Source organism: Acromyrmex echinatior, chromosome 11 (assembly GCF_024713525.1).
Source record: "Acromyrmex echinatior isolate Ae372 chromosome 11, ASM2471352v2, whole genome shotgun sequence".
Lineage (NCBI taxonomy): Eukaryota > Metazoa > Arthropoda > Insecta > Hymenoptera > Formicidae > Acromyrmex > Acromyrmex echinatior.
The window spans coordinates 437,144-458,093 of record NC_141862.1 but is presented as its reverse complement, the minus strand read 5'-3'; the positions used below and the strand labels follow the sequence as shown (position 1 = coordinate 458,093).

The 20,950-nt window shown below is 35.0% G+C and overlaps 1 protein-coding gene and 1 long non-coding RNA gene across 4 annotated transcripts; one reads left to right on the top strand and one right to left on the bottom strand.

Moving 5' to 3' along the window:
* Positions 1 to 779: 779 nt before the first annotated feature.
* On the bottom strand, positions 780 to 20,092 carry LOC147907971 (uncharacterized). The gene is made up of 2 exons (XR_015546606.1): positions 19,939 to 20,092; positions 780 to 1,463 (listed from the first exon to the last, which is right to left on the bottom strand). It is a non-coding gene; the product is annotated as an uncharacterized LOC147907971 (long non-coding RNA).
* On the top strand, positions 16,824 to 19,037 carry LOC105154397 (uncharacterized). Of its 3 annotated transcripts, none has more exons than XM_011069892.2 (6): positions 16,824 to 16,966; positions 17,487 to 17,601; positions 17,680 to 17,899; positions 18,094 to 18,229; positions 18,306 to 18,539; positions 18,875 to 19,037. In XM_011069892.2, exons 3-6 carry the CDS (start codon positions 17,681 to 17,683, stop codon positions 19,018 to 19,020), a joined length of 735 nt encoding a protein of 244 aa, XP_011068194.1. In that variant the 5' UTR covers positions 16,824 to 16,966; positions 17,487 to 17,601; position 17,680; the 3' UTR covers positions 19,021 to 19,037. The 3 variants fall into 3 exon arrangements, with proteins under 3 accessions (XP_011068194.1, XP_011068192.1, XP_011068193.1); XM_011069891.2 differs by lacking the exon at positions 16,824 to 16,966 and adding an exon at positions 16,975 to 17,356; XM_011069890.2 differs by lacking the exon at positions 16,824 to 16,966 and having other exon boundaries at positions 16,974 to 17,601.
* Positions 20,093 to 20,950: the final 858 nt, after the last annotated feature.

Here is a 20,950-nt window from a genome sequence, read left to right as displayed (position 1 = left end):
ATTTTCATAAGATTCGTACAGAATCCTTTACAAGACCTAGGAATCTTTGTAATTCGACAACGCTATTTATACAATGCATTTGCGAGCATTGAAAACAATTGATTATCCCATTGATTCTTGGGATGATATCCTCTTACTTAGGCTGATATTCATAGTCGAGTCTTATTTCAAGAGCGTCTTAAGTAATGTCTTAAGATGCTAATGCAGCTTTCTGATTGATTCATGACTTCTTATATTCGTTTTTATTCGTATTTAAGACGGTTTTGAATATAAGATCTGACTATGAATACCGACCTTTAGTGACTGGAAAGTTGGATGTCACAATGAACAGGGAGTGGAAAAACAGTCTCACGGGCAATGACATTCCCACATGGCGCATACTTAGAGTTCTTGGAACATAGGTGTCACATCTTAGAAGCAATCGATCGAAAGGGACAAGGGCAGTCTACTGCATCGTCGCAACTCAAGGGCGCACACACAAGAACACATGTATCCACAAATAAGGCAACCTGTCAAGTGTGCAAGGGCAATAATTTCATCTTCTCATGCGAACAGTTTCTCAAGTTTTCATCCAAAGCTCGTTTTAAATGTATTAAAGAGCGTAAATTATGTTTAAATTGTCTTCGATTTTCGTCCCACACAGCCAAATTGTGCAGGGCAAGCAACTGCAAGATATGTGGTAAACGTCATAATATGTTGCTGCATATAAAGCAACCAAATAGTATAGAATCTGTGGGCTCATCGCAAGAAAAAGAAACACCACCACCCTTATTGACAAATGTTTCGCATACAATGAATTGTTCTTTATTTACACAAGTGCTTCTTTCGACGTCACTGATAAACGCAAAGGACTGCCAGGGAGTAGCACAAACATGTCGAACATTACTACATTCGGGTTCCCAATCAAATTTTGCCATAGAAGACTTGACCTTCGCCGTTTAGGTCTTACTACGAGAGCTACCAACATTCCAGTGATAGGAATTAATCAGTCATGGACTCACATACAAGAAATGGTTAAAATCATAAGTTCAACAAAGCATCATGCGTTACCATCGATTGTCTCGTGTATTGAAACAAATAATCTTCTATCTAGTTCAAGGCAGATTCGTAGTGGAAATGCACACAAGGTGCCGCACAATCATTAGGCAATTTTTTTTTTATTCGCATTGAAACGTTTCTATTCGCTAAAGCGCAAACTGAGCAAGAATCCATAACTGAAGGAACAGTATACACAATTCATCAATAAATATCAAATTCTTAGTCATATGGGACTAATCGATGCAGACACGCAAGACGCAAATCTCACATGTTATTTATCGCATCGATTGTGAAGTCCAGCACGACCACAAAAGTTCAAGTCGTTTTCGACGCCTCATGTAAGACTAATTCAGGAATGTCATTTAACTTCTTCTTCTTCTTAGATGCTGGCCAGGCAAAGGTTGATACTAGGTCATTAAAGTCCACTGTAAATAAAATTTATTGCGGTTAGGTTTAAAGAAAGCATCAGCTACAAATCGATATGACTGCCTCCCCCCCCCAGAATCCGAACGCTTGCTGCTATCCAGCGGTGAATAGCGCGCCATGGGAGAAAGGGAGAGGAGTAAAGGAAGATCAAAAGAAAAGGTCGTTGGCCTTGATGAAGGCCAAAAGTAGACGACACAACTTGGTGGGAGAGGAATGCAGGGCAGAGAGGAGGTCTTGAGGGGAGTTTGGAAATTCTTTTGCAATGTAGTTTCGGATTGGAGTAGAATTTGTAGCGAACTTTTCACAATGAAAGATTATATGATTGACCGTTTAATGAGATTCCCCGCAGAAACAATCCGGCGAGGCTACCATGTTTACTCTATGTAAATTCTCATTAATATTAACATGGTTGGATCTGAGTCGGTTGATAAGGATCTCTCGTTAAAGCAGTCTTATGATGTTTTCGTGGAACTTGTGTAGAAATATTCGAAGTACAGTGTACCCTTAGTGATAGAGACTTCCTTCAAGTATTCTATTCTACGCTTTGTTTATTTGCCTGAACAGATGATACTACTAAAAGATCCTCATAAGGGACTCAAAAATTAAGCTTATATCTTTCCAATGTGGCCAACTTTGCGGCTTGATCAGCAGATTCGTTACTAAATATACCTGAGTGTGCGGGAAAATTTCTCAGAAAAATTTCTCTATCCTTTTTTAAAATGTCCAGATAGACTCGTTTAATATAATATACTATATAGTTACACTGTACTTTTGAAGAATTTTGAAAGTGTTTCAAACTCTCTGAATCAGAGAAAATAACGCGTTTAAGAAGGTCAAGATCGTTGATAACCTGTATGGCCTGGTAGATAGCCTATAACTCAGTTGAGAAGATAGAAGTTTCAGAAGGAAGTCTGTGTTTAATGTTACTCTCCATTTTAAGTGAAAAGACTGCAGCTCCGACGGCATTCTCCGAGTCCTTTGATCCATCAAAGATATAGAAAGCTGTAGTGTTTTGTCTAAACGTGAAGATTTGTGATAGAAATCCGCCAGTATTACTAGAGTTATCATTTTTATCGCAATCATGCATGACTTTGATATATTTGATCTTTAAAGAAAAGATCTCGTACGAGTGCCTATATGCTGGTGGATATGTGGATCTATGAATGATGCGCTTTTCGTGCCGGCTAGTAACATAATATTTGAAAAGTCTAAAATCCTTTATGGCTTCAACTTGATGGTTCTTTCTAATGGCAGTAATTTCCATTTCTTCTAAAGAACTATAGGCTGTACTTATTTGCCATAGCTTTATATATAAACTTGGAGCCAATGAGATTGAATCTGATGTTTAAATTAAATTCCTTGGCTTCAGCGAGCATTTATTGGAATTGAAATGCGGTGTCCCATTGCCTTCCTGATTAATTTATATTGTAATCGCTGTAACTTGATGAAATCGAGAATCGCAGGTTTCTAGGTAAAAAATTGGCATCCATATTCCACTGCACTACGAAACATGCTTCTGTAGAAGAAGATGAGTTCAGGATACGAATCCCATGTGACGCTTGATAGAGCTGAAGTAATGGCAGAGATTTTTTTCCCTTTGTCAATAAGATATCTCAAATGTAGCTTACCGTCAAGCCTATGGTCTAAATAACACTCAAGAAACGGTGCGAGTGTATTCTAGGAATTATGCTTCTATTAATGCTGAGGCTCTTTGGGATCTTTATTGCGTTACCTTGTGCGAAGATAATCCAGTTAGATTTTTGGGACGATACTTCCAGATTTTTGAATTTTAGATAACCATATATTTGATCTAAAGAATGCTGAATGGATCTGATGGCTTTATTTATGTCTCGATATGTGGAGAATAGGATTACATCGTCTGCGTATTGAAGGAATCGGTCTCTTGATGTAAATGCTGTCCAAAGTCCCTGAGATAAATGTCGAATAAAAGGATTTAATGTAGACCCTTGGGGTGTGCCCTTATAGGCATCTTATGGTCCATGTAGCTCATCTATTTACAAAATTAAGATGTCTGACGCTAAGATTTTTAATGAATTTTCTAAAAAGAGTAGGAACGCCAATCTCTCTTAAGTCTTTCAATAAAACATACATTGTCGAATGCGCCCGCTATATCCAAAAAAACGGCAGCCATAGGAGATTGGTTCAGAAAGCCAGTTCTCACCGAAGTGACTAAATTGTGACCAAATTGTCGTCACAGGCTCTAAAAGGTCTAAAATCTGATTGTGATTGTGACAAAATAGGCCTGGATTCAACATACCAGTTCAGTCTTCGGTATAAAATACGCTCCATGAGCTTGCATACGCATGACATAAGCGAAATGGGCCTAACCGTTTTAGAACCCGGCTTGGGAATAAGCATCACCAGGGAACTTTTCCAGGAATATGAGAAGACACCCTTAGAGAAAATTTTATATTGAATATGGATAAGAGATAAGTCTTAAATTTGATAGGGATTTGTTCTAACTAATGTGATCCAAGCCAGGGGCAGAATTCTTACGAACTGAGTTAAGCGCGTTTTTAAGTTCTTCGGAAGTAAGAGGATCATCAAGCCAGGTGCAGATGCACGAACTCTGACTGTCTTCAGATTTCATTGTTTCAAGGGTTTTAGAGCGATCACAGTAAGAAAATGGAAGAGAAATAATCTCTAATGAGGCATCCCGAAGGTCTTGCGTTATTCCATTATTGCTAGTTATATTCCTTTTAAAGCTTTTAATTAATGATCAAATTTGTTTAGTGGGAGTCTTATCATTAAAACTGTTCACCAATTTGCGCTATCTTTCACGTTCGGAAAGCTTTTTAAAACAAGCAATACGGGCCTTTTCGAATTTGATATGTTTCTCATTAATAGGATTAGATATGAAGTCCTTAATAGCCTTTTTTCTGTTCTGCACAGCATGTTCTGAACAGGATTCGTTCTAGGGGAGAAGGTTCGAGCTTTTGGTGGTGTACAGAAATACATGGAAAGCACTTATTTTCCGGAAGAAAACTTCTGGCAGACTCAATAATAGCTTGCGTGAATGCATCATAGCAATCTAGTACATCTTTCCTGTCTAACGATGGTAAATTCTTAGCAGAAGAAAGCAATTTATGAAATAGGATTTGGTACTCTTCCTTAGACAGAGATAATTTATAGGAAAATTTGGATTTTAAGATAACTTATATACCTATAGTAGTAACTATAGGGAAATGATCACTCCCGAATGTGTCGGACTCTACGGAAGCATTACAAAGCGGTGCTAACCGCGGAAACGCCAAGTCGATCACCGAGGCCGCAGTGGAAGAGAATCACAAGAAAGTGAGTGTTTTCCGATTGAGAATGACGAGGTCATGTTCGTCTATGATCTGAAGGAGCTTCCTCCCCGCTGTTGATTATTGCTTGCCTCTCCAAAGTGTGGTGAGCATTGAAGTCGCCTAAAATAATGAAGTTTTTGTAATCCTGCAATTCATTGATTAAAGAATTATAGAAAGCGACGGGAATTTTTTGACCGGGATGTCTATAGATATTGATCACAACCAGATTCTGTATTAGAATAAAAAATTTTAATCGTTAGGAACTCTGCGGATGGATGGACAGTATCTTTAAAACCGAGAACCTCATAGTTTATATTGTCCCGAATGAGAATACAAACCTCTATCTTCTATGTCTGGACGATGTCCTTTCTAATTATTTTGAAATATAATATAATATTTTCTAATTATTTTAACTTTAAAGGCATTGTGCTGCTTAAGAAGAGTCTCTTACATACAAAAAAATGTCGTAATCCTTAACTACAGCAAGCAATGAAGAGAGATTATGCCGAATTCCTAGAGAATTCCACTGAAATATTTTTAATTGTTTATTAGAACTCTTGTCAGGAGTAACTTTTTGCGTATTTGAACATTTATATCTTAGTGGCGAGGATGCCGCCACTAGGACAGGAAGAATTCCTAACTATGGGATAGGAGCTATATTCTCCTGCGACGGATGAAGTGCAATATTTATGAGAGTTAATTGAATTAGTTCCGAAAATCTACTGGAATCCGTTTCAGAAGTAGGTTCGTGAATCCCTCGAATATTATTCGAGGGATGATTATAGTAAGCATAGTAGTCATTGAAAAGATCTCTTTCGGGAGGGACGTTTCTTTTTCCTTCATAAAAAGAAATGTGGAGAATGAGAGGGACGAAGGATGTAGTTCAATCTTTTGATGAATTTAACAACTGAATGCTTCAGTAAAATTATTACTCTGAAAGTGAATGAAAATTCCTGAAATCAGAAAAATTAGTTCTGTGATGCCAATACCGTTGTCATTATTCATATCTGTCCCACGGAAATTCGCTTGGGAAGGTGGATCGTTTTAGAAAACCACTCCATTATCAGATGTGCGAGCTGTTCTACCGTTAACCTCATTTAAGTTGTTGCGATGGACTTCTGAGTTGTATTGAGCCCTGATAGATTGGGCTACCTTTGGGCGATATGCACGACGAAGTAATTCATCATGCATCATCCTCTGGATATTGTTTTTTAACCTCTATGAAGAAGAGTGAGAACGAGATTTTAATACATTCCCATAAATCAAACGTTCTTCTTCAGGCTCCCCCCATCCAGGAGATCAAATCTGTTGAAGTTTTCAAATGTATTCGTATTTTCCTTACCACTAAAAAGATTAAAGTAGTTACTGCTGTAAGACGAGAGAGGAGTGGAAAAAGCAAAATTTGCCACTGATAGCATCGGCAATGGAAATATTTTCAACAGCTGTTATGTTGATAATAGCACGCTGTTTGCTAATGATGGAACAGTTATAATCATTAGTCCAGTGATTACCGTGACAATTAATACATTTAGGGGCTTCTTCATGAGTACGACACAAATCATGCTTATTTTCGCCGCAATACAGACATCTGGAGGTACTCTTGCATGGAGGTACCACTTGCAAGTTATCCATTAATGTGTCCCACTCTGTAGCAAAGATTGCACATTCTCGGTCTAGGAATGAAGGACGAAGTCTCAACCTCATGTCTAATCTTGTATAGAAGACCTCTTGCAGCACTTATCTGCAAATTATACGTATTGTCCTAGAATATATTCTACTTTACTATCCCTTACACTTTTGCAAGTCTCTGAACGTTGAGAACTTTAGCTTTCGGTGATTCGATGCATTCTTTAAGTATCTCTAAGTCAAGTTGCTGAGGACTCCTGTATAACGCCGGTTCTGAGAACCTTAAAAGTTGGATTGAAGGCACGAAGGTTATGTTTAAGAAAAATCGTGTTTTCAACTAACCTATTTGCCACAGAGGCTGTTTTGACTACGATTAAAATCTTTCCTCTATCAATCTTTTTTATTTCCAGAATGTCTAGAATGCTGACTTTAGCAATAATTCTATTAATAAGCATGGGATGTATGGTGCTGTCCCTGTTATTAGGATACATATATACCACAAAGGGACCCATGTCACGCGTTCCGTATCGTAATGGAATTTTGTCACCTGGATTTTGGTTGACTTGTGGCGAGCCACTGTTCTTGGCATGACTTATTTGAGCCTGCGGCACTGTAGGCGCGTCAGAAAGAGGCGTGCTTGCGCACCTCTTGGCGGGAGGTATTTGTCCCGTTTGTTTGGAACTTTCCTCTAAGGTTTCCTGCAAGGGACTCTTTCTGATTTGAGACTGATGTTCATCGATGTCCATGAGTGTTTCGTCCAAGTTGCTTTGGATCATAGACAGGCAATTTATACTTACAGAAGAAAGTTCGCTCTACTCCAATACAATATAGTGGGTATAGTGGGAACTATTTTGTTACGCAAGGAAGGCGGCATTACAATTCCCGCCTCTTTCTAGAGACTCTCTAAGAGACCTTAGGACGTTTGCTCAGATTGAGTAGATGCAGAAGAACCAAGAGAGGAAGCATTCGCCGGAAGAGGGAGATTCTACATTATGAGGGGATAAGCGCGAAAGACGCACCAAATGCATCGCCTCCGTCTTCCTCTCGGAAAACGAGACCATAGTGCCTCAGATTTAATTTAAGCAAGGCTAAGCAAGCTATACGATTCATAATTAATATATAAGAAAGAAAATATAGGAATATTCGTCCTGAAAAGGGCGTACAAATACGGTACGCGAATCTGACTAATCGAATGTCACTCAACGACATGATAATGGTAGGACCTACACTGCAACAAGATGTCTTTACATTGCTTATCAGGTTTCGTCAATGGCAATATGTCCTCACAGCAGGCTTTCAAAAAATGTAGGGAAGATCGGGATCAGTTGAATATAAGGGTAAGTAGAATAATCGAAGCTACATTGAAAACAAAACACGCGAGACATGCGTAAACGTGTCTGAGCACGCAACAGCGACTGCCGCTAAGTCTGCTATAACATCTTGCAAACACATCTATGATGGGAGTTATGCCACAATTTTAAAAAATCATACATTTAAATAAATATTTTTATTCTTAAAGTTTTTGTTTTACTATCGTATATGATTGTCTGAGATATTTGATTTCTACTTAGATAGTGTAGTTCTTACTTAATAAAGTCCAACAGATTTTTTTTGTTTATGTGTCTCTGTTATCGTATATTATTAATGTTTTTAAAAAATGAACGGATGGGAATAGTAGACTAACATAGCATGGAACTGTATGACTCATTTAGTGACGATTCTTATAATACTTACTCAAAATTTTATTCCTTTAAAGAGATTTTCTTCAGTGGGAAATGGTATAAGTTTAGTTATTAGTTCTCTCATGTCCAATCTCGAAAACTAGGCTTACTCGTGTTTTTGCACGAAATGAACAAATCTTGCAAAAAAAAGTATCATTTGCCCTGCGAAGCGAATGTTTGTGTTTAAAATATATTTTTATAAAAGTTTTATTAATATGTAGCCAAAGATGTAGCTTAAAATACATTAATTTTTCTTTTTAATAATCTTAGTCGAATTACCCTAGTCCCGGGGCTAATTGAATCAAATGGAATACATTAGAAAAATGCATTTTTTTTTTCATATTAGTTATCAGTTTGCTTACTATTAAAATATTATTAGATAGTCAAATGTATGTAGTAACTGGTGTAGAATTCATTTTTTCGATAAATCTCTTAATTTTGTGTGTAAAAATTCGAAACTGAAAAATGAGTTTATTAGTCCCTGTCTCCCCTATAAACAAATCTTGATTCGTGAGAAACAACGAAGCTTACAAAAAATTTTGTGGAGCGCTAATAAAGAAGATGACGTGCAAGTTTTCGAACCAAAAAAAAGTATAACAGCATGTGCACCATATCTAGCTGTAAGAGCATTACAGGAGACAGTTGGAACATTAAGGATCTTAACAGATTTCTACGTCGACGATCTCATTACAGGAGCAAACATAATCCAGGAACTCGTAGTCATCAAAGAAGAAATTAATACAATTTTGAATAAAGCTGGATTTGTTTTACATAAATGGGCTTCTAATTACTTTATAATTGTCAGGAACGCATCATCAGATGGCACATTAACCTTCGACAAGGATTGCAACATATCGATACTAGGATTGCAATAGAACTCCAAAAAAGATCAATTTAGATTTTCCATCGATAAAGCTAATCAAATCAGAACTTCGAAACGCTCAATTCTATCAAGTATTGCACACATATTCGACCCTTTGGGACTCATTGGACCAGTCATCATAACAGCGAAGATCTTCATGCAACGGTTATGGAAGTTAAAATTGGACTGGGACGAAACAGTTCCTCTAGACATGCACACTCAATGATTTCACTATCAAGAACTGCCGCAATTAAACGCACTCCGTATTGCACGAATCATCATTGTGCATACGGACTTCAAGAAAGTGGAATTACATAGCTTCGCTGATGCGAGTAAAAGGGCACATAGCGCATGCATCTATTCTTGCAATACAGACTTTAGCGGTCACCATCATGTAAGCTTAATCATGTGCAAAATCACGCGTGGTACCACTAAAGAATTTGTTACTTCCAAGGCTAGAACTGTGTGCAGAATTATTAGCTTAATTAACATACAAGGTTCTACAATCTATCAAAATTGAACGTGTGTATTACTGATCAGAATCTATCGACCATCAATCTATCGTGGATAAAATCATATTCAAGAAGATGGACTACCTTTGTGGCAAATCGAGTCAGGGCCATTCAAGAACTATCAAATCCTGACAATTGGACTTACGTAGAATCATCTTAGAGCCCAGCAGATATAATTTCCAGAGGTATGTCATCTGCATCATTTGCTCAATTGAAGGCTCTAGTGAAATAAGCTGTCATGATTTGCAGATGATTTATGCAATTGACAATACTCCATCAAGTGAAGGGGAGATACCAGAACAACATAAAACAGTTTTCATTTCATCTACTACTCAATCAATCTAGGACATTTACAACACATACAATTTCACAGATTCATCCAAATCATTACTTATTGCATGCATTTCATCAACAACTACTAAAAGTACAAACTTAAGTTACGGGGTTCTCTTGGAGTCCTCGAATTAGAGATTGCAATTCAACGTTTAGTCAAGAATGTTCAAGCCTTCGCACAAGAATTGAGGAATTATCAACTCAACAAGGATTTACTGAGAGATAGCAAACTTTTATCTCTCAATCTATTTTTACCAAGCAGGCTTCATCCGCGTTGGAGGAAGACTTCAACAATCAAACCTAGAATATTCGTCAACGAAACAAATTCGGTCTTAGCTGGTCTTTTGAAGAATCCCTTGGATGTCTTAATTAACTGCCATCATCCCCTGGATGACCCTCATGAACTCGTCCGACAGACCAATACATTGGGGGGGAAGGGGGGTGTTATCTTCACGCAAGAGTATCAAATCATGCTGGATGAGAATCCCTTGTTTCATCTATTTATTTCGTTGTTGAAGATGCAAATAGTCTTTGGACCAAAAATGTTTCATTTGTTCTACTCTCTACCATTGATTCAATTGGATTTCCGGTACGTCCAGCAATGTGGTTTCTCATATAGCATAAGTGCGTCTCCAATGAAAAAGTATGACGTGACGTTTACACCATCCGTCGTTTGATCTGACCGAAAATAGCGCGGCATTTTTGTCCTGCCGTCGCGGAGGACGGTCATGCCAGCACTTATCACGGTTTTTAGGCGAGTTTCACTATTGCATTTCGCCAAATATTATTTTCTCTTGAGCGTTTCTTTAGAATTTTATAATCAGCGGCTGCGTTACGATGAAGCTACGTCTCATCATCCTCCAGCGGACGTCGAGAAAGAGGATTGGAGATGCACCTACACGAGATCACTACCGGGAGGAAGAACGCGCAGGTGACACCGCTTTACTCGTTACCATAAAATTCTGTTGCTAGCGTGTGATCTTCTTGCCGGATTCTTTCTAAAAAATTGTCCAAAAAGGGAACGAGACATGCGGTATGAGAGGCCGAATCCAGGGTGCGCGACGCGACAACGACTCGTGAGGGCGCACGGAATCCGTGAGAGGGTTCGCAACCAATTAGGCGCGATAAAACTCATCACGTGAGCCTGCGTTGCCTGCACGCTCCCGGAAGGACCTCAGGCTCGGGCTGCCACTTGTGCTGTAGCGAACGATAGAGAGAGACGTGCACGCGAAGACACAGGACAACCCCAAATTTCGTAACGACGTTGAGTATGAAAGTAGGGCTGTCAGTGATGGATCCTGTGGTAAGACGAGCGTAGCGTACGTTATTGTAAAGCCGCTGATTTCCCGATTGGAAAGATTACACGAATCCGCGTATAAATTATTTAGTTTCGTTGAGTCGGAAATTGCAGCACAAGGTGATAATAGCGTACTGCTTTTGCAGTCATCTAACTTAAATGGCATACCCCCACCATGGCTCTACGGAGATTAATTACCAGGTCCAATCAAAGGAAACTGGGTCACATGATGCAATTTGCTCTTTCCCTGTGAGGCTCTCTAAGCTTAACTATGGTCACCGACGAAATACTATTAAAGACCCTCGACGTTTATGGAAATTCGCGTATCTGTTAAAATTTAAGTGATTAAGAGTAATAAACTAGTTACACGGTACTAATTTTATAATTTATTAGTTTTGTAGATATGTTTAAAACTTCCCAGATAGACAAACGTTCCTTGGCATAAGAAAAGAAATAGGTGCTTAGCATAAGTTTCTCTTCAATTGTCATCATGTTGCTGTAACCAGAGAAATAATAATTTCGTTTAGGTCAACTTAGAGGAATTATGCGGACAACGTTTGTTTGCGCAAACGAGCGGAAATGCTGTAACAAACTTATTCCCATAAATGTTGCTACAATCTGTTGAAAATCGTTTTTGTAAAATATTTAATCCACATTTTTCAAGTCAATTAAATGGAAATGGAGTGTCGTCGAACAGTATGCGGTACCACCAGAGGGATGCATCGAGTTAAATTTCTTAATTTTAAAAACTAAACATAGAATAAAATAAAAGACGTAACATTAGAAGAGTTTTCAGCTGTGTTCTAATAAAATAATTTTTTGAAATGAGCCCTCAAGGGGGGAGTGAGTCTAAAATAAAAGATATAATACTTTTTTTTAAATGTTTATCGAGTTAATGAAATCTAATACTTTAATGTGTATTTTGTTCTGCATTGTAATTTTATTCATAGTAACTTACACCTGTCAACCAAATAAGTAAAATGTTTAAAATCAACTCATAAGTCACTTTAAGATATCTTTCAGAGTTCTTTATAAAATATCTTAAAGATGTTTCTTAAAGAACTCTTAAAGATATCTTAAAGTTCTCTTTTGAGTCGATTTTAAACAGAAAAGCATTGTTAGAGGTTAACCTTGTTTACTACAACAGTTTTTAAATATATTACTGTCAAATTGCTAGCAAATTTGTTTTATGTAGAATTAGTTTCCATTATGTTGTCGCGATTGTCCTAACCTACAAAATTTATACAAAAGGAGAGAGAAATTGTTTTTCTACGGTTGTGCATAACCGTTGATGGTATATATTGTCGCCTAATATTATAAGCAAAATCGGAAACCGCTTTTCTCAAAAAAGATCGCAACTCAAGCGACACAATTTGTAACAACATGCGGGAAACTTGCTATCTGGGTTAATAATACTCAATTTTTATTTAAAACTGATTTTAATAATATCATCCGAGTTTGATTATCAATAGAGATGATAACTGCAAAGGAAAAATTGTAATTTTTCGGCAATATATAAAATATTATATTATTAAAAGTATGCATACTTATTTAAAGCTTTTATATAATAAAAAAATCACGAATTTAATAACGTATCATCTCGAAATATTTATATAATAATTATAAATTTTTATTAATTTGTCGTTACCGTTCTTCAATTATCTCCTGGCTCCTCATTGATAGCTAAAAATTTGCCCAGAGCCGAGGGTCTTTAATAGTAATCTCTTCAGTGCCATGATATAAGAATATATGGTATTTCATTGCGCATAATGGCGAAAAAGTACTTAGAATAACCAATCAGAAATTTGTTCAAAATTTAGCGCTAAATTCAAATGCAAAGCATGTTGATAAAAATACATATTGGGTCATCTAAAAAGTATCCGCGGTTTTTAGATGACCCAATATATAACAATTGTAAAAACAAAATTAAAATTTGAAAAAATATAAAAGCTCGAAAATGAATAAAATAATGGAATATGAAATAAAATAATGTTAAGAAAATTAATGACAATAATGTTAATAAAGGTAATAATGTTAATAAATATAATTTGATAAAATAATTTTAATAAATATAATTTGATATTTAAGATCGGCTAAATGTATGATTAATGTATGACTCTTACAGTTTTAAACACAACACGTGGGCATTTCTACAAACCAAATAGAATATGCTAATTAATTATTTAAAAAAAAAAAGATTGATAAATTATAATAAAGGAAATAGTTTATGAATGAATAAGAAGCATAATTTTTTTATAAATATTGCTATACATACTCTAACTGTTGTTGCCATATAAAACTTAAAAAACTTTGCTCTTAATCTCTCCTCGGGATCCTACCTTCCTACCTCCTCTCCTTATTCAGAATTACTTAAGCGATAAAATCCACGATCCTTAAGTAATCCACGATTGTTCTCCCTAGAACCAAATCATAACTCCTGGAAAATCTATCTTCCTCTCCCTTCTTTTCGGAATTATCTTTTCCTTCTACGTTCTTCTTATTATCCACTAAGGAGAGAAAATTTTAATTGATGGTCTGGAAATAAACACAGAGCAAGAAACGGACCAAGCTCAAAAAAACATAGAAAGGCTAACGTCCCAATTATTATGCAGATACAAACCGAGCAATTCATCTCCCCTCAAGTCCGTCATCAATTTAGAAGGGCTCATTTACGCCAGAAATATTAAGATCGAGTCTCTCCCGACGTTTTGTAATAGACTTTTTACCCCTAACAATTCAACCAATAATTCTTCTAGTAATACATCTCCGGAGTCTTCCTTGGATTTTAAATTTCCTTCCCTCTCCTATTCTCCTACCCTCATTCCACTTCTTCTACTCATAATTTCCAAAACTCAGAACTTTCTGTTCCCTCTCATTCCCCAATCCCTCCGGAAGACAACAGGTCCTACGAAGTGATATTTCAATCACTTGAATATCTCATTTATAAGAAGATTCTTTCCTTCCCTTTAATACACATACATACTTACACAAAATTCTATTATATTTGTCTCTAGTACCGATTTTTGTAAAAAAAAACATCCATCACACACACACGGTACTTACTCTTCATATATTAGGTGTTGGAATTAATTCGTAGCGTTTTTAATGAAAGAATGTTATTTATTTCACATGAGCATTAAAAAATACATTAATGAAAGTACTTCCCATCACTTGTAAAACGCTACGAATTAATTCCAACACCTAATATATATTTTTATATTATTGTAAATTCCATATATTAATATATATATATACATGATTATATATGTACACGCATACATCTGTGTCCAACTTTACTTAAAAGAAAAATAATAAATAGAAAAATTATATATGAATATTTCTAAATGATTGCTTAAATTTTATTTCGCCATCCTTCCGATTCGCTGCGTCTTAACAAAGATTGTATGGGTCCAATCCCTAGTCAAAAGCAGTTAAGTTTCTTGATCTAAAAGAGGATCGACGGATGTCTAATCGTGCCATGTTGGAAAGCACTGCATCCGACGCTGTGTCGTCTAAAAGCCTTGATAGAAAGCACCCTGGGTAATCTTGCTACTTATCCAACAGGTAAAATTTATCAAAAGATGGATCAACCTGAGAGAGAGAAGATAGAAAGAGTGAACAAGGAACTGAAATGTAACAGCTTACAGTCAGATCGGCAAACAAAGTCTCGTATATATTATCTTATAAGGGTGCCGTCGATAATAGAAGGGATAACATGGTGTGCTCAATTTGCAAGCATCTCTCTCTAAATCTCCATCTCTGTCTATGAATGTTGTGTCAGAGGAAAAGGCTGCCAATTGTGAAATTTTAAACAAGGGGCAATATTCATAGTTCATTTTTATTTTAACACTGTCTTAAATAATGTTTTAAAATGCTAATACAGTCCTCGGATTGATTTATGACATCTTAAGATTGTACTTAAGACAGTCTTAAATGCAAGAATTGATTATAAATACCGGCCTTTTTCGCGTCGTAAAATTGGTACTGAATCTTTCCTTGTTTAATACACTTTATATTTCTCCATGTTTAGCGTTTCACAGTTGGCAGACTTTTTCCCTGACGCGACATTCATGGCAAAGATAGTGGATTTAGGGTGAAATCACACGGAAAACGAATAGAGAATGCGTCAGAATCAGTTATTCTGCGTTATGTTATTATTCCGAATAGCGCTAATTGGCTGTTTCCATAACGCATTCTCTATTCCGCAACCCTTTTCTGCACCGTGTGATTTCATCCTTAGAGAAAGATGTTTGCAAACTAAGCACACTATAGATTTGTTCACGTCGCATGCTCCAAATTAACTCAGAGAACACTTGGATCAGGTAAAGTGGCGGTTGGAGCAGTTGCATTCATGTGCTCCAACGTTCAGTGACACGATCGAATTTAGGACAAGTGAGTCTGTCATCTAACTTAATCCGTGAGACCACTCGAGCGGGTCGGACATGTGCCTCGTTTCGTTTCGGGTGTTTTCTGTTACCTCGATTATTTGAAAAACTTTTTTATACAAAATAAATGAGTTTTTAATAATATTCATGAGGCATTCACGAGTGCTTTCTATATAAAGATTGCGTTTCGCGGATTTCCTCCGTGTCTAGATCCATTCTTGGAAACATTCTTGCCAACGTTTCGTAAATTTTGCAGTCTTCATCAGGGCGAGGAACAGTTCCGCCTGATACTGAGCTGTTCCCAGTGATGCACTGTTATGAGAATTATTCCCACACGGGAATGTTCGTGCGCATGCGTATCGCCGATGCACTGTGAAAGCAGGTAATACGAAACTGTAACGGCAGCTTACTCATGCTCACGAACATTCCCGTGTAGGAATAATTCCCACGACACATCACTGACTGTTCCTTCGAGCCATTCCCTTTATATTACGCTACTTGTTGGAGTAATGGGAAGAAAGAAGAAAATTGTGGGTGGGGAGGGGGGAGGGGGAGGGGGAAATTGATCGGTCTTCAATAACCGGGAGAATGATTTTCCATATTTTATTTATGTTGTAGTCATTATCTCTATTTAGATTGTTAGAGTGTTTTTGTATCTCTATGGCTTCTCTATATTTTCTTGGAAAGCATGATGGAGATCACGGTAGAGTCTGTAAGGCCATAACGTAAGCTGTAGCCAATCCAACATGTTGAATTCTTATTGCTTATGTTTTAGACTCGATTGCACCAACGTTACTTTGATTTTAAGCAAAACTTAAAACTCTCTCTATCTCGTTTTAAAACAAAAAAGAGACAGGGAAAAAGAGAGTTTTTTAAGCCTCGCTTAAAATTAAAGTAACGTTGGTGCAATCGGGCCTTACTGTCTTAAGTTATTTGTGTGCCATGGCCTTATGCGTGGTCTACAATTTTGCAGTAGCAGTAGTGGATTAGGGAGTAGGCATAGAAATCGACCAATCATAGTTGAATGAGAAAAATAATCAACTATGATTGATCGATTTCTACGCCTACGCCTACTCCTTAATCAACTACTGTTACTGCCCTATTGTAGACTATATATTGGGTCATCTAAAAAGTATCCGCGGTTTTTTGTCACTAGATGTGTGTTGATGGTCATATATCTAGTGACAAAGTACCGCGGATACTTTTTAGATGACCCAATATAAGAGTATGATCCACTAAATGCTGCAAATACTTTGTTGACCAATCAGAAGAAAGAATTTTATGAATTAACCAATCAAAGAATGCTTCGAAGCATTTGCGATTTGAAGTGAATCGCTCTTAGCTGAACTTCTTGCATAATTTATCTTTTCTCTTTTTCTCTTCAACGAGTGAAAAGGAAAGAAGATGAATAGTGCAAAAACTTTAGCTAAAAAGAACAGACCTAAATTCTCTGCTGTAAAACACAAATTCATGACTTTTTAAACAAATTCACTATTTTATAAACAAATTTATTGCTTTAAAAAGACAAATTTGCTACGTTGAAAATACAAATTATTTTCTTATATTATTTTTATGTTTTGAAAACAATACAATACATTTGTTTTTAAAATAGTGAATTTGTGTTTTGGAGCAGAGAATCTGTTTTAAAGTAGAATTTGTATTTTAGAGCAGGAAATTTGTTTCAAAGTCATGAATTTGTATTTTAGAGTAGAGAACTTGTTTTAAAATAGCGAATTTAACGGCAGCGCATTCTTGCATCGCAGTATTTCGTGACTGTGACAGATTTCCTAACCTCAATAGTCGTTTAATATTTCGGTTTGCGAGGCAGAGTAACACTCTTTTCTTGTAAATTTTATATTTTAATGTAAAAACGCATCGATTAAGTGTATTTTTGTCAAAATTCGAGTTGAGGGAGCAAATTTTCTTAACATTTACCTAAACACACCTTAACATTTATTTTAAATGGATGACGAAGAAATAATACAATTGCGTGCTCTGAAAAAACAACTCCTGAAAAAGATTACTTACTTGGAAGACAAGTTGAAGGATCAAGAAGAAAATGGACGTAAAGAATCAATCAATTTCAACACGTAATTAAATTATAAATATAAATGCGTAAATTTTTTATTTTGATCTATGGATAAACTACGATCTATGGATGATTGTAGCATGCTGTTTCCTGATGATGATGATGATGATGATCACAAACTGTCAGAATCCTTATCTACCAAGTACAAAGCTAAATTATGTGAAATTACAGCTCAAGTGATAGGAATAACATTCGAAAATGTTGATAGAAAATTGTTACGTGATGATATTTATGTATATACAGCTAAAGTAATAACAAAAACAATCTCCTTTGATATTGAATTAACAGTGATTTTGAAGGTATACGTAGGATGGATTAGGGCTGCATTCGGAAACATCATCTGTGTATCGTTTATTCTTGTTGTTCACCCAATGTTAAACAAAGATAAGATGATACATGGAACTATACAGATGTTTTCGAACGCAATCTATAAAATAGATAATTCTATGAGCAACTATTTTTTTTTTACTTATCTCAATTTCTTTTTTTTCAGTATTTAAATAATGATTTTAAAATCGAGAACATAATATGTTATTTCAATAAAAATATCCATGATTGTTATATATTGGAAATATCCCCTTGGTTTCAAAAAATTACAAGTATGAAAAACTTTTCTCTTCTTATGTCTGGTAAGTAATCACAATAAGATCATTACTAATGATCATATAAATATTATTCATCAGTAAAAGCTGTATTTCTTTTTAGCACTTTCTGATTACAATGCAAAGAATATTTTTAGATCTAAAATTCTGCATAGTTTAGAAATACAGAAATATGCAAGCTCTGAGCAATGTACTCAGGAAAACGGAGGTATATTAGTATATGTACATTCATCTGTAGATACAGAGAAAAACTATGTGATATTTCAATGGACAATGAAATTTTTGGACCTGACATGGCAGATTGAACATTTCTTTACAGTAAAATCTACAGACATAGGTAAAAAATTGTTTACCTCTTAGTATTGCTAAATAAAGAGAAACTATAGTAGTGATTTTGATTAAACTTTGATTAACTTTATCGACAATTAATGTAAATTTAATTGTCAAATAATATCTCCAATATTTTGTAAATATATAGAATTATTAATTTTTTGCCAATTAATACATACACATATACATCGTACATTAGATTAAATTAGGGACTACAAATTATATAATAAAAATTTTATAATTTCTGATTAAATTGATCGCTAAAGTTGATTGTGGATTTGATCAAAATCATTCTATAAATGATAAATATTATTAATTAATTTAAAAACGGAATTGATTTAGGAATGGAATTTTCTGAAGAAAATCGTTCTTTATTAAAAGAATTTTGCGAATTTGGCTTGACGGAAAACAGTCTTGTAGAATTGTGGGAGAAATTGTGCATCGCTATTGATAATTATGCTGAAAAATTGCCTGACAAATTATATTAAAGTAACTTTATCTTTAATTATTTTTAATTATTATCTTCCATTATATTTAATTATTATTTTTAACTTATTTCTATTATTTTTTCTTACTTATCTTAAATGCTTATCTTTAATTATTATCTTTAATTACGAGACATACTAATGATTATATTTATTATTCCAATATTTGAATAGTATTTAAATATTTGATTAATAAATTTATATAATTTTGGATAAATCTTATTAACATAAGCCTCTGTCCCTACCTTCACTGTTGATAAAATTAGGTCTATTTGATACATTCGTGCAAGAAATTAACGAATCTAGCAAAAAAGGGTAATCATTTAGAATACCTACTTTACTTCCGATTTTAATGAAATTAGGCTCATTCAATGCGTTTTCACTTAAAACCAAAGAATCTGACAGAAAAATGTCGGCCCCGCCAACTTACATATTAAAGAGATATTAAGCGTAATGTCCATTCTGCAATTATTAGGTGTTGGAATTAATTCGTAGCGTTTTACAAGTGATGGGAAGTACTTTCATTAATGTATTTTTTAATGCTCATGTGAAATAAATAACATTCTTTCATTAAAAACGCTACGAATTAATTCCAACACCTAATAGTAATAAATCAGAAGTTAGAAGCTAAAAATTGATCAATCACAATCAAATATATGAAGAATAATTGACCAAGATTGGTCAATTTTTAGCTTTTGACTTCTGATTTATCACTAATAACTTATTCTAGAAGGTCCATAAAGTCGTGATCAGATTATACATTGAGATTGAGATTGAGATTAAGATTGAGATTAAAATTGAAGATTACTCAATTACTATGAATTGTATCCAACAGCAATTAAGATTGAGATTAGTAAGAATATCGGATAGCTAGAATTATACATAACAAAAATGATTGAATATGCATTTAATTGCACTTACATGTTTTAATTGCTATGTTTGTACTTCTTATAACCCTTTATAAAATTTGTACATACACAATACGTTTGATGAATTTAGACACATGAGGTTAGTAATGTGACTGAAATAGTGGAAGCTTATTGGTTGAGATTGAGATTGAAGAATGGAAAAATAGACGGAGCCCTTTCAATCTCAATCTCTATCTCGGCCTGCTCTGACTTCTCGTTGGTCGAGCTTCAATCTTAATTTCAATCTCAATCTTCAATGCAATCTTCTTATTGCTGTTTGTAGTCTGATTACGGCTTTGCCTAAGCTTTAAGTCTTAAGCTATAAGAAATTGACTAATCATAATCGATTATTCTTACATTCGACTATGATTAGTTAATTTTTTATAACTAAGGCTATATCATAACTGTGCGCTATCAACTCTATTCCATTAATAATAATTATTATTAATTAAAATTAATAATAATAATAATATTAAACAGTAATAAATAAATTAAAAATAATAATGGATTAAATACTATATGAAAATTGTAATTGAATAATTACGTGTGAAAAAATAATATATTGAAAATTGTAATTAAGTATGGAGTTGTAATTTAATAATATATGTATACACACACATACACATACACACACACACACACACACACACAAATGCATACTTTATTACGAGAATACTTTATCGTATACAAATATAATAGTTTACGTAATACAGTGTCTCCGAAAAAATTTGATTTAATTTTTCTGTAACTTAATTTTATTAACGCTTTGCTTTACTTTTCTCTTACAAATTAAAAAAAATTAAGTTTTGTATGAACTACAATCTAATCTGCAATTTCAATTTACTGAAAGCAGCCATATTCCTGATTGGAAATCGACGCATGCGCACTAAAAATTGAAGATATCGACACATAAAAAGTTAAGTGTTCATATTATATTGGGTCATCTAAAAAATATCCGCGGTTTTTTGTCACTAGATGTGTGTTGATGGTCATATATCTAGTGACAAAGTATCGCGGATACTTTT